This window comes from Camellia sinensis, chromosome 9 (assembly GCF_055761805.1).
Source record: "Camellia sinensis isolate YWXY chromosome 9, ASM5576180v1, whole genome shotgun sequence".
In the NCBI taxonomy this organism is placed as follows: domain Eukaryota; kingdom Viridiplantae; phylum Streptophyta; class Magnoliopsida; order Ericales; family Theaceae; genus Camellia; species Camellia sinensis.
This window is the reverse complement of record NC_138969.1, coordinates 93,324,470-93,338,851: the sequence shown is the minus strand read 5'-3', so window position 1 is coordinate 93,338,851 and position 14,382 is coordinate 93,324,470. Positions and strand designations below refer to the sequence as shown.

Genomic DNA, 14,382 nt, shown 5'->3' with positions numbered 1-14,382 from the left:
TTCAAATATTAAGTTCCTAAAAAAGTTTCCTAAAGTTTGTACCTCTTCATTTATTTATTTATTTATTTAACTATTTTAATAGTTTAATATATATATATATATATATATATTTGAAATAGTTTAAATAATAAATTACTTACAGATTTGAAACATTCTCTAACGGAATACTTTTTCAAATGTTTGAATTTGAGATCAAACGGTCAACTATATTTGAATTGAAATAATGCACCTTTTCACTTCTTTAAATTGATACCTGTTCGGAACTGTTTGCTGCCTATAAATACCATCAATTCTAGCAGGTTTGGGATCGAATTTTCACATCCGAAAAATTCAGTCAAGTGGTCTCATTGCTGTCCAATTTTTCTCTAAGTGCATTTATTCTTCATATATAGTTTTAGAATAAATTAAAGAGAGTATAGATCACAGGTTTGGTTCGCCGAACAAATTTATTTGAAGTGCTTCTATAAATTTGTGAAGATCATTGTATCCTGGGAGATAGACGCCATTCAACCGTAAGCACCGTAGCGGGGCGAATATGTCTTAAGGACAGAGTGTCACACACTCGACTTGGTCTTAATTTTATTTCGGTTCGATAAATAAATCCGGTATGTTATTTATTTATTTTGTTTGAATTCATTTCAAATTATTTTATATACACAGAAGATTGTTCCAACAGATATGAAGTAACAGCCATTATCCTCTTGATCCTCTTCTTTGCCCTACCACACTCACTCACATTCTCATCAGTATTATTAGAGGATAGCCGCTTTGGACCATAGTTTTATTGTCCATCAAGTATTCATCATTAGTAATGAATTTCATGATCTTATTTTCTTGGTTAGAAACATAAACAAAAAAAGAGACATCAAATAGGTTGGTCGCAAGATTCAAGGAGGGCGTCTCTGTGGTCATCAATGTCTTACGCTTTAATGAATGATCAACAGGGGATGTGAATGAACTGTGGACACTGATTGATCTTTTGGCCTTTGGTATGCAAACTGAGAATGCAAGAGATGGGTGTTTATTGGGGCCTCTCTTCTCATCATCATCATCATTATCATCATCATCATCATCATCATCATCTTATCTCTCTTTGTGTCTGTGTTTAGTTTCTTTTTCTTATTAGTTGTTGTTGTCTGTGTTGTATATGGTTTTGACCTAGAAATAAATGTCTGTCACCATGTGGATGAAGTTGGTAGTTCGGGTGGTAGTGTCGATGAAGTTAATGCTCATCTCATCAATATATATACATATCATCTAGGGTGTATTTATATATACGTATCATCTCATCTCTTCATCAACTTCATCACCTTCACCAACATCACCATCCGAACCACTAACTTCACTGCCACCGAACTTGATTACCGCCACCATGAGCATCACCAACACCACATTTCAACACCAAACCTACCACCTTCACAATCAAGTTTCTTTACCACTACCATTAAGCTCCACGGCCACCATCACCTCGAGTTCCGCCGCCATCACCGGATAGCCACCATCGCCAACTTTGTTACCACCTAGAATCATGCTCCACATCATGTTATAAGTGAAGAAAAAGAAGAAGAATGAGGAAGATGAAAGTGAAAGAAGAAAAAGATGAATGTTTCAGAATTTTCAAAGTTAGCTTTCGGACAACTTTCGACATACTAAAACCGCCCATTACACGAAGAAGTGAGAAATGGAGGTGGTATAGGATGAAGTAGGAAGTGAGGTGAAGAGAATGGCGAAAGAATGAAGTAGAACCGTCAATAATCGAGAAAGATATGAAGTTCGAAAGATGGCTTGAAGAAAAGTCAAAAAGGGAAATAAAAGTCTTTTTTTTTTTATATCAACTTTCGGAGCTCCGACAGCATCCAAAAAGAGAAAGAACGAGACGTGTGGGAGGTTATACGAAAACTAAGCTATGAGATGAATCCAACAATGCAAAAATGAGGTAAAACAGAGTTATGGCGAAGGAGATAGAAATGCTTGAAGTGGTGGTTGGTGGTGGTGGTTTGGGTGGGTCTACATCTTTCTTTTGAAATTTGGGGCCAAAATATAATTTTTTAAACATTTTCCATTTCAGATTTGACGGTAAGGGCAAAATTGATACAATTTCAAAAACTTTATGGGTAAAATTGAAATTATTCAAAGTTTATAGTGGTAAAAATGAAATTTTCTCAGCCCCTAGCCCCTTCTATTGCCCTCTCTAACCTTCCCTCACCCCGCTGACTCATTTTCTACCTATCGTTAGGGTTGCAAACGAGTTGAGTCGAGTCGAGTCGAGTCGAGTCTTAGTATGTTTGAACTTGTTTATTTAGATTTTAGCGAGTTCGAATATAATAAAAATTTAACGAATCAAACTCGAGCCAAGTTAGCCTAGGTTTGACTAGAGCTCGAGCCTATTCACAAGCCTTAACGAGCTAAAGAAATTATAAATTTATACTTCTGTATGAGACTAAAATTATAATTAAAACTATAACTATACAATTATATATACAATATACATATAAATACTAAAAGAACAGTCAATACCTTATAACACTATTATATAAATATATTATCTATAAGTTACACTATTTAAATATATAAATAACATATTTGTATCATTTAATATATAAAAAATATATTTATCATATTTTTTAAATAAATATTAAACGAGTCGAGCTAACGAGCCCAATTTTAATATATTTGGGCTTATTTATTAAGATTTTAACGAGATCGAGCTCAAACTCAATAAAAATTTAATGAACCGAGTTAGAATGAATGCTTACAAAGTCGAACTCGAGCCTGTTTATGAACGACTCTATTCATTTACAGCCTTACTTATCGTTAACACCTCATCCACCTATTTTAGTCACCCCACATCTGTCCTATCTAACTGCACTCCTTTCCCATCCATTCATGTCACAACTGACCCTTTATTACATAACTTCGCCTAAGCTAACTAAACCCTAGCCACCAAAATCACCTAAATGCCTCCAGTCCCTTCTTGTCACCACCATGCACCCCATCTTTTTGTTGATGTAAAAACAAGTAAAGCATACAAGACTATGTGTAGGGTGTAGGTGATAAGTATGCATAACATGGTTTCAACAATAGTAACATGAGAATGAGCAGGGTTGTTAGGAGAAGCAATTGAAAGGTTTAAGGTAGTTGTGGTGGTTAAGTTTTTTATTGACCAAGATGTTGGGTTGGGTTGGGTTGGGTTGGGTTGGGTTGGGTGACAGAGTGGTTGAGGTGACGAAAATGGTTAGGGGAGGGGCAGAGCTAGGTAGGAAAATGACGAGGTGATTGGAATGGGTGGGGAAGGGAAGACAAGAAGAAGTAATGGAGGAAGGCGTAGCAAGAGGCTAGATGCAAATGACAAATATGTACAACTCACAACTTGCAATTGCACTCGTGCACAAACGACACTTGTATCCAAAATAAAATTGCAGCAACGAGAAAAGAGGGCATATGGATGCAATGGTGAAAATGGGATAGGGTGGAGAAAGAAGAAGGTTTGGAGTGACAGAAGAAGATGATAGAGGGTAAAGGGGATTCATATTGGTGGTGGAGGGTAGTGGATGAGATGGGAATTATAGAAGAGTGATGGTTGGTTGGTGGCCAAACTAGTGGTTGGAGTTGGAGAAGTGAAAAAAAAAAAAAAAAAAAAAAAACTCAAAGCAATTTGATAATTCATTGAGTAATTCTCACTAGTTTGTAAATAGTTTTAATGTTTTCATTTCAATTGTAATTTATGAAAAAATATTTTTAGCCCCATTTATGACCTGTTCCCAAAAAAATAAAAAATAAAATAAAATCTCCAAAATTGAAAAATGTCATAACATACTGTGGGGTCAACTATCCAACATCTTTCGAGGAAAGCAAGATGTCAATCATCATCATTATATTCGCCTATGTGTTTTCTAAAATTCTATCACTCATCATCACAAACATTTAAAAATAAAAATAAATCAATGCATAAATAATAAAATCCGACCAACAAAAAAAAGTACAATTAAGGGGCTAAATATTTTATATAAGTGTAAGATTCATATAGTATAAGATTTACACTATATGAATCTCATGTAAATATCACGCTCATGTAAAATATTTAATAAAAATATTAATAAAATATTTAAAATTCTTAACATTATATAAAAAAAAAAAACGATAAAAACCTAATAGCATCCAAGAAGAAAAAGCACATTTTCATAAAAAGCAACTTTTATTGAAGCATATACTGACATATATAACATAGACGCAAACACAAAATGCATAATAATAGGCAGTCAAGTGTGAGGGTGGTGTCGCCTACCATGGACGAGTCGTGGAGGATGAGAATGGGAGCAGGCACGAAGACGAGGCCGAAACCGAACCCGAACCTCCCGCGGCGGAGATCGACGGAGGAGACCTCAGCGAGGCGAGCCGTCTTCGACTCCCAAACCCTACTACACCCCGACGACTTCACCGACGTCTTCGGAGGCCCTCCTCGGACCGTTCTCTCACGCCAATTCTCAACCGCCGACTTCGCCAAGTCATCGAATCCGTTTTACGAGGAGATATTCCGGGAGACTACGGCGCCGATGATCGGGAAAGGACGAAACTTGCCGGAGTTCAGGATTCCGGCGAGCAGAGAGAGGAGTGATAGGTTTTACAGCGATATATTTGGGAAGAAGAATGATGCTGATGTTCGGAGGTCGAGGTCGAGGTCGAAATCGAATTCGTCGTCGGTGTTGAGTTCGGAGCAGTTGAGTCCTCTACGGCCGGAGGTGACCGCCGCCGACGACTTTTCGATCTCGTCGTTTGCTTCGAAGCTCAGGTGAAAAACACTAACGTTTAGTTTTTAAAATGTGTAATGAGGCGTCGTTTGCCAAATGGTTTTTTTTTAGGTAAAAAATCAAAAGTCACAAAATAAAAAAAATTAAAACACCAATCACTTATATCAAAAAGTTAAATATTTTTTTCCCTTTATTTTTATACGTATTTTCGTTAAAAATTAAAAAATCATCTCAAACATACTAATTTTCTTATATCATACTTTAATAAAAAAAATCAAAAAATTATTAAAAAAACCTGTTCTCAAATGAGCCCTGAGTTGTATTTTGAAAGATGAGTTTAAGGAAGTTAAAAATTTATTTTATTATTATTTTTGAAAATAATTTTTGAATGACTTATAATTTTTTTTTGTTGTATGATTTTTGAAAATGATTTTTGAATAATTTGTAATTTTTTTATTTTTTTCAGATGAATAAATAGGTGTGAGAAAAAATTTAATTAATTGATAAGTAGAATATGGGAAGATAAAAAAATAATTTATTAATTTATTAATAATAATAAAAGACATGAAAAAAAAAAATAAAAATTGAATCATATTTTAAAATTTAACTTACGAAACACTGTCTAACTGACCACTTCCATAATTTATTTATAAATATGTAATTTTATTTTTTTGACACCACTAAAGTGTGATCACTCCGGTTCATAATGACTTATTCATCCCTACTATTAATTGAGGTAATTTGATTTTAATATAAGTTTAGAAAAATATTTTTAAATTAATAATAAATTTTATAAATAATAAATTATTAAATTATACTAAATTTCAGAATTTTTTCTTATTTTTATTTTATTTTATTTAGCTGTGTAGTTTGGTTGAGAAGTTGGATGGGTGCTACAATACGAGTTGGATCCCCTTCTTACAATTTCTCCTTACAATTCTCCTTGAAACGGTTGAGATTAGCTATTGCAACATTTAATGATTGATTTTAATTTCTTTAACAGCTGATTTCAGTCGTTGAATATTATAACAATTGATCTCAATCATTACAAGCAAGATTGCAAGGAAGAGATCTGGACTCGCTACAATACTACCATGATAAGGCGGCGTGGCATCCCCTAATCACGGGAGAGAAAGTAAAAGTTACTTTAAATGACATTTTGTTGAAAAAACCAAACCGTGCTATTAATAGCACTCAAGTTTCTTCTTTCATGTCAATCAAACAAAAAAAAAAAAAAAAAAAAAAACAAAACAAAAAAAAATTCTTTCTTTGATGGACTCCACCTATTCTTTTTTTAATTCTATCATTAAATTTCTACAGTAAATTACACTCATATCCCCTTAAATTTAAAAAAAAAAAAAAATGCTCTTTCCGTTCCAAAATTGTAATTCTTTTTGAGGAATAATTTTTTTTGATAGAACAATTATTACACTTTAAAAAAATTAATTTTTAAAATTACGCTTTGATAATATATTTTTTGGAGAATATCAATGTTATAATTGTACTTTTTATATTATTAATAAATTTAAAAGAAAAGTAAAATGAGAAATTTATATTATTTTTGTACTTGATTTTTGAAAAGAGATTACTATTTTGAGAAAATGAAAAATAAAATAAGGGATTAATTTTTGGGGACATATATATATAATAAATTTCATAATTTTAGCATAATTTTATTATTTTTTAAGGAAAATTATACCGGCACTCTTTATAGTTTACCCATTATGCCATTTTAGTCTTTCACTTGTATTGGTTTGATTTTGATCATTAATTTTAAATTTTGCTTCAATTTAATCCAATTGTTAATATCATTAATATTTTTTAAAAAATTTATAACGAAATTAGTTGAACTTAACTAAGTGGGTTAGGATGAGAGAGAGTAGAGAGGGTTTGACCGGAGTTGGGAAGGAGAGGTTGTTGGGTGAGATGGGGTTGGGTGGGGGTAAGGTTAGGTTTTGAGATGACAGAGTTTAATTTTATTATGACCTCACAAAAATTGGAATTAGTAGTTGATATTTGGTTAATTAATTTTTATTCAAAAGTTGATATGTGAATATTTTTTTATTCGAAAGTTAATATTTAACGACATAAATTGTGTATATCAAATAATATGTTGTGGAAGTAGAACTATGGGGAGCTTCTATTCGCATATCCCCATTTCCTTCTATGCACACACTTAATAAAAATTATTTTTATTATAATTTTATTTTCAAGTGAAATTATTATTATGGACATCAAGTAAATACATTCGGAAGTTGAATATCGAAAAAATGATAAAAATTCATAATTCTACTTCCGAATCAATTGTTTATTTTTGGAATGTTACTTCTGAACCAATTATTTATTAAAAAAGATGTGTATAGAGTGTAATGGGTGTGTGTAAATAGAAGCTTCCTTATTGATTGAAAGAAGGAAAAAAAAAAAAAAAAACCTTTAAATGACTTTATTGCCCTAGGGCCATTTATAGAATGACGTAAGTGCATGGTTGTTCACAAATTGAATTAGTCCCGTTTTAAAGTAAATTAGAAATTGAACTAGTTGTTATGATTTCAAAAATTAGAACCATAACCAAAATGTTAAACTTTTGTAATCGGTTAAAAATCGAACCACGGAAGCCGATTTGATTAGGCTCGATTTTATGATTTTCGAAAGTTTATATATATAATTAAGTTGGTTGAAATTTGTCAAATTTACAATCAATTGTTCAAATCTCACTACTAATTTTTATTTTATTATTTTTACATACAAAAATATTTTTAAAATATAAAAATAAACATTTAACAATTCAGTTTAGAACCGCGAACCAAACCAATTTGAATGGTTCAATCATTTTTGAAATTGAAACGAAAACTGAAACTAATAAAAACCGAACCAAATCAATGGGTTAGGCCGGATTGGTTCATTTACCAATTCCACCATATTTATTTATTTTTATTTTTTTAAATAAGTGTGTGGTGTAGTTTTTGTGGAGCGACAGCCCAATCAAAGCCATGTAGTCAATGTATTTCACCCCGTAGAAGCTTCGGTTGAAAATGTGCTGCAAATTGGTGAAGTATGTGTTTTTTGTTAACTAATTGAGCTTCGAAATATTGTTAAGGATGAATTTTTAGATTGATGCAATATAGAACTTGTTTAAATTTGGCCCAACAACCTTGAGAATATTCCCAAACCCCATTAATGGTTGTAAATGTAACTCCTTTGCTTTTTTTACTTTTTATTTTTTAATACACCTCCAATGGTTGGTGTCAAAATGACAGGAAATTATTCAATATTTTCGGAGTATCACGTGTCTGTATTCCCTAACCAATTATTATTTAATATCTTCCCTCATATTTCCTAATCACTCAACACAATACTCTATCTACCCACCTTCTCTACTAATCATAATAGTATGAAATATCATGTGTTCATACTCCGGAATTACTGAATAATTATTCCAAATGACAATGTCAAAATCAAAATTTAAAATATTACAATTTGAAAATGTAATAGTTCGACAATATTAATTTAATACTGAAAACTGTCACTTTTCTATTTATTTTCAACAAAAGTCCAATATAAATGTCATTTATAGACCTATCATAAGAGAAAAAGAGAAAGTGCTCTTCCCAAAATTTGCCATTTTGTGACGAAATTCTGTACCACTAGCTATAGTTTGGCATAGAAGATTACCATTGGAGATAAATTTGGAAGAGTTATTACCAAAACTTGACTTTAGCACGGAGGATATAGCACACCACAATCCATTGAAGTTACTCAGTATAAGTTAGTTTCAATCTATCTCCAAGAGAAATCAATAGATCATAAACAAGTAAGCTTTTATGATTAAATGGAATTAATTTCTGAAACAATAGCTTCTCACATACTATGCAACTTTGCTAAGATTTTGCTCATTTACAGGCCAATAAACATCCCATGTAGATGGAACTCATCGACAATGATGCTGAACGAACACCCTATGCAACAGGAGATGCCTTATTTTGTTCCGTGCAGCCGGTCTTCCCACTTTGATGACCAATTTCCCCAAAGTGAGCACATTGACAACTTCAGAAGCTCCCACTTTGGATTTTCAAGGCTTGTTTCGTCCCCAGAGATCAGTAGTATTGAACCCAATTCATATAGAAATGTCAAGGTCTCCATGGATGATCTAGAACTCAACTCCCCTTCATCTGTAGTCTCTTCACTATGTCAAGATCATGAGGTTAAAACCAGCAAAGTTCAATATAAAGGATGGGGAGAACAAGAAATGGAGCAAGAAGAAGATGAAGTCATGAGTTCTTATGTTATTGAGATTAATGCAGACCATAGGGAAGGGACAGAGGAAGAAGCACTAGGCGTTGACGACGCAATTGCATGGGCCAAAGAAAAGTTCTATACACATCATTCTGATCAAATTTGGAGCAAATGTGAAAAAGATCAGTCTGCTGATGCAGAAGGTGGTGTGGAACTTCTTATAATTTCTATACGAAACGTTGACATGTGAGAAGTTTGTAAGAAAATTTTATGTATGTCTTTGAAATTCTGCAGGATTTTCAGATGGACAGATGGATAGACAAGGAGCAACGCAATCTCTGCTGGTAAAATTCAGTTTTTCTGTTAAAATTCACAAAAATAAACACTGAGAGAAAGAGGACGAACAGTCCTATTTGCTGAAGTGGCATGTCTCTGTATATATGAAGTGGGTTAATAATAAAACTCTAGAAACAAAACTGAAAACATAAACAGAAAACCTAAATTAATGACTAGTCCTTATAAGTCTATCAGAATCAATTATGCATAATTGTGTAAGCAAAACAAACAATTGGATTCAGTGCCTTCTGGATTATGTTCTATTGAGGAGGCTAAGACTATCCCTGTTGTAAACCAAAAGTGAGATTAGCATATTTGTAACAATAAAACTATAAAATGTTATGCAAAATTGTTCTTAGTTCTGGAATTTTATGAAGGAAATGTTATAACCTATTATATCCCATTTTGTGTATTTGTACCTATATGTTGATGATAACTTTGAATTTTTTGGATGGCGGAGGACTCTACATTAACTTATTTCCTTGTGCAGGAAGAAGAACCGAATAAATGGGCACCTGAAGGAAGAGAACTGGAAAAAGATGTAAGTTTCTTCTAGTTAGGTTTACATCTATTTACTTTGAACACATGGTAGAAGAACCATATACTTGTGCTTATTGGGCACATTGATATGCATAAGAGAAAACTTGTAAGCTTTTTACACTCAAAGTACTTCAGGTGAGTGCCATTTCATTTGCAAAAACAGATCATATATTACATGCTATGTGACATGGACTTGTGTACAAATGTAGAGTGTTTGTATGCGTCTATATGTTAGATTTATCTAATTCTCATTTCCAAGGATACTTAAGACATGAGTAGATGTCATATTTTTAAAACAATTTTTTAGGATAAAATGATATTTACAAACTAAAAGAAAGAATGTTAACCAATAATGTTAATCTTAGTAAATTCAACTATTTACAAATACTTGTCTGGCACATACCAACTGCAAATACTTGTTGGGCACATATCCAACTAAACGTGTCAGACACATACCAAGTGTTGGGTGTTGACAAAGGTACTGCACAAATTTAAAATAGCCCATCTGACATAGATTATAGGTAGATGGGTTTTTGACTCTCTTTTTTGGCAAGTAATGTCTAGTTTTTCATAATACATTCTTGCTAGTTTATGTGGCAGTTTGTATCTACAGATGCGTCTAAACCCTTTCTCAAATGTTAAGTACTACTGCCTTCATACGTTATTGAGCTTAAAGTTAAACTTGAAAATTTTATTACGGACCAGGAAAACTATTATAAGGTTCAAATCAAACAAGCAAATAAAGAAACAAATTATGTAGTGTTATTTGTATTATAGCTTTTGATCAGATCCTTCCAAAATCTCAAGACATACTTGATTTCGTGATTATAGAACTCTGGTAATCACATATCAATGTTATTGATTGCTACTACAGTATGGTTTACGAGGTACCAAAAAAAAAAAAAAAAAAATCACAAGGTGTTGAATCTTCTTCTCTCTCCATTTCATACATCATAAACGACTTCCACTTGGCTTTTGTCTCCAATTTTTTTTCCCCCTCTCAAGAGATATGAACCAACTGTTGAAAAATTCACTTTTTTATCTACCTTCAAAATGAACAGATGGAAATGGAGGTATTAGATGAAGGTATACGGTTGTGGTCAGCTAGTAAGGAAGCTAACATCCGGTTGCTGCTCTCAACATTGCACCAAGTAAGATATCTAAAGTTGTTGGTATTGTTGCAGCATTATTTCAGAGTTAGTTTTGGTGATTTGAATCACATTTATAACAGTTTATTAATTTTATGTAATTCAGATTCTATGGCCCGACAGTGGTTGGTATGAAATCCATATAACAAACCTGGTAGAAAGCTCACAAGTGAAAAAGGCTTATCAAAAAGCAAGGTTGTGTCTGCACCCTGACAAGCTGCAGCAAAGAGGTGCAACGTTCATGCAAAAATATGTTGCAGAGAAGGCATTTTCAATTCTCCAGGTACGTTTTGGTGCTTGTATTACAACTTGAAAAATTTATGTATTAATCAAATGGAACAAATGGTAAATAAATTAGAAAGAACGATGTGAGAAAGATGAGGGAAGAATTTTGATCGAAAATGGTTTCAGACCATGGACAGTGAATTTTGCACTTGATCAGAGTTGAACATGAAAAATGCAGATGGAAAGTTCTATCTGTAATTTGGTGGTGAAGGGTGAGCATCTAAAGCTAGAATTGTTAGGAGGAGAAATGGTAATTTAAATGAATTCCAAGGCAGACTTGTGATCATAGTTACTGGAAACTCTATTCAAAAGGGAAAACTTGTTTCCCATGGACTGGTTTGAGGAGGAGTGGATAAAAAACTCTAATGAAGTGTTGAGAGAAATTTCTCTGAGAAGTATAAAAAGATCTTACATAATTTAAAGAAACCTTTCAGAAACTCTTAAAAAGCAACTTTCTAGAAACATGCTTCTCAAAGTCTATACTATTTTTGCTCTAGAATTTTATTTTTCAAAATAATATATAGTTCTTCTGATATATTTATGTAGATATTATGTTGTGTTAGTTTTTTAATGATCATCAAACTATGTTGATGCTTTGTATTGTTATTCTTACAGTTTTTAATAAAATTTCATATATAGATTTTCTATTGAATCTTATATTACTTACCATTTTCCGTTTCTCTTAATATATATATATATATATATATATATTTATCACGTATCACGTATCACGTTTCTATTGCCATAATGCATTCCGGTTTCCATTGACAACTATGCTTTTGATTGTGAGTCTTTCTCAATGAGATTTTGTGATGTCGTAACAGGAAGCATGGGCAGCATACATCTCCCAAGACTTCTTCTTTAGCTAGAGGATGACTAGTAGTCAGTCCTCTCTGGAAAGGAAACCTGTTTCAACTCAAAACTGAGGCACCTTATGTATATATTCAAAGAAAGTGCCAGAGATGAAACACATAATTCCATTGTTTTTAGTACAGATGTTTCAAAAACCTGCTTCTTTTGTATCCATATACTGTTGTGTTTTGTCACTCAATGGCTAGACTATGTAATTTTTTAATATGAGAAATGCGTTGCCCACCCCGACCTGAGGTATGCATCAAACCCTGGTGTTTTACTCGAGAACTAGATGTTCACGTCTTCATCAAGTGAATCCAACGGCGTGGTGGATTGACGAATGATAGTGAGATTACCATGACTATGAGTTCCTTATTGAGATTTCAATTGTACTTTGCAGAAACAATCTTGGAGCTCTACTTTTTCTCTTTCTTCCTACGAGTTTCACCAGTTTCTTTACCTGACAATTTTTAAACTTTATTTATCAATTGCATCGAGATTAGGACAATCACTTTTTTTTTTAATGAAAATGTAACTGCTTAGTTTCTTGATTTCAAGCTTGCCAAATGTTAAAAATCTAATAATGTTTGAAATTGAAAAAGAAAAAAGAAAAAAAAAGGGTGATTGTCAATAATACTTTTGTTAGAAGTCGTAGCTAGCAACTTAGCAATCAAGTTTTTTCCACTCATAACCAAAAGGATATATGGCAATGACATTGTAGAGAATCTGGAGGAGAGGGTACTGAGACTGAGAGGTTAGTATTGGAGAGGTGAAAAATTGCAGATGATAAACTGGGATCATTGGATACTGTCATTGTATAAATATTAAGGTAAACAAGAGTGAGCTTTAGCTCTAACATAAATGCATGAAAAAGTGTTTGGGTAGAGCTCTAATGAAACTAGACTACAATAAAGAAATTCATAGGGAAATTTGAGTACTTTAATCTTCGTTGTCCTCAATGAGTTTCGAGAGTATTATGGTTAGATTGGGTTCTCTCTCTCTTTTTATTCACTTCCGAACTTTTCACCCTCTTAGTGTTGTGTTTAGTTGAGAGATTTGGGAGGGAATTTGGAAAGGAAAAGGAAAAAGGTGTGTGAAACTAGGTGAAATGTAGGTATATTTTATTCAAATTTTACCTACCTTTTTCATTTCCTTTTCTAAATCCCTCCTTAAATCTTCCAATCAGACAATGGACAAGGGATCCACTTTGTACTAGGGATTTGTTCACACATTTTCAATAAGGCAATCACACTTTACCATGTACTTTAATTAATTTCAAATCATTCCACATTAATTAATGAAGTTTCAATTTTTTTTTTTTTTTTTTTTTTTTTGTTAATATATATTTATACATTGTTAAAGTAGATAAGCCAGTTTTAGTCTGTTGATTTTGGGCTTGCTTAGTATAACTTACTCGTGAACAAAGACATTTACGGTCTCACCGAGTAAGCTTAACCCAAGGGCTCATTATCCTAGTACTATTCTCACCAAAAAAAGCAGTCAACAAAACACTAGGGCTCAACTATCCTAATACTATTCTCACCAAGCACACTTAACTATTTGGTTATGGAATCTGGTATATTAGTGCTGCGAGGATAAAACCTCTTTAAGTTTGGACAACTCAAGTTGCAATCAAAAAACAAAAAAAAATGTGGACAACTCAAGTTATTTTGCCTTTGGAAAAAAAGAAGAGGAAATTGTGGGTGAAACCAGGAGCAAGTCAACAACATATGTACCATGGTTTTTTGGGTGAATAATGTACCATGTTTAACATTGGCCATTCCATTATCTGCTCAAGAGCTCACATTACATATGAAGATATAGCCCACCACCATTACCATTTAGTACGAGTTCATTCACAAATATGATCACGAAAACATGCATTTATTGCTGTAAATTTGTAGATAAATTGGTTAATAAGTAGAAAGCAAAATGATATCTTGATCCCTTCTAATCTTTTTTTTTTTCTTTATAGATTTTTACAGGGTCAATATAGCCACATGTATATATATATACACACGAGTGTTACCATTATCATCCCAATTAATACTTTGGACCTCACCTGCAAAAGTCAAAACTCTAAAAATCTCTAAGAACCCTCAAATAATACCAAAAGTATCCTTATAAAAATAGGAAAATTCTATTTACACACTATACAAACTCTCAGTACATACCATAAATGTGTTTAGATATAAATTTTTGCGCACATATCAAATGTTCTGATTTAAAGTTATGAACAA

General features: G+C 32.6%; 1 protein-coding gene across 1 annotated transcript; it reads left to right on the top strand.

The window, feature by feature from the left end:
• The first annotated feature begins 4,153 nt into the window (after window positions 1–4,153).
• Window positions 4,154–12,409, top strand: LOC114301532 (Chaperone DnaJ-domain superfamily protein). Its single transcript, XM_082887298.1, has 7 exons — window positions 4,154–4,789; window positions 8,649–9,184; window positions 9,276–9,325; window positions 9,808–9,858; window positions 10,919–11,008; window positions 11,112–11,288; window positions 12,115–12,409. Exons 1-7 carry the CDS (start codon window positions 4,242–4,244, stop codon window positions 12,157–12,159), a joined length of 1,497 nt encoding a protein of 498 aa, XP_082743424.1. The 5' UTR covers window positions 4,154–4,241; the 3' UTR covers window positions 12,160–12,409.
• The last annotated feature ends 1,973 nt before the right edge of the window (window positions 12,410–14,382 follow it).

What these genes read in the sequence shown, in the direction of transcription:
- LOC114301532 (XM_082887298.1), top strand. Translation starts at nt 4,242, where the DNA reads ATGCATAATAATAGGCAGTCAAGTGTGAGGGTGGTGTCGCCTACCATG. An exon ending in TCAGTCTGCTGATGCAGAAG is followed by an intron (nt 9,185 to 9,275) that starts GTGGTGTGGAAC and finishes GAAATTCTGCAG; the next exon opens with GATTTTCAGATGGACAGATG. An exon ending in GAAGAGAACTGGAAAAAGAT is followed by an intron (nt 9,859 to 10,918) that starts GTAAGTTTCTTC and finishes CAAAATGAACAG; the next exon opens with ATGGAAATGGAGGTATTAGA.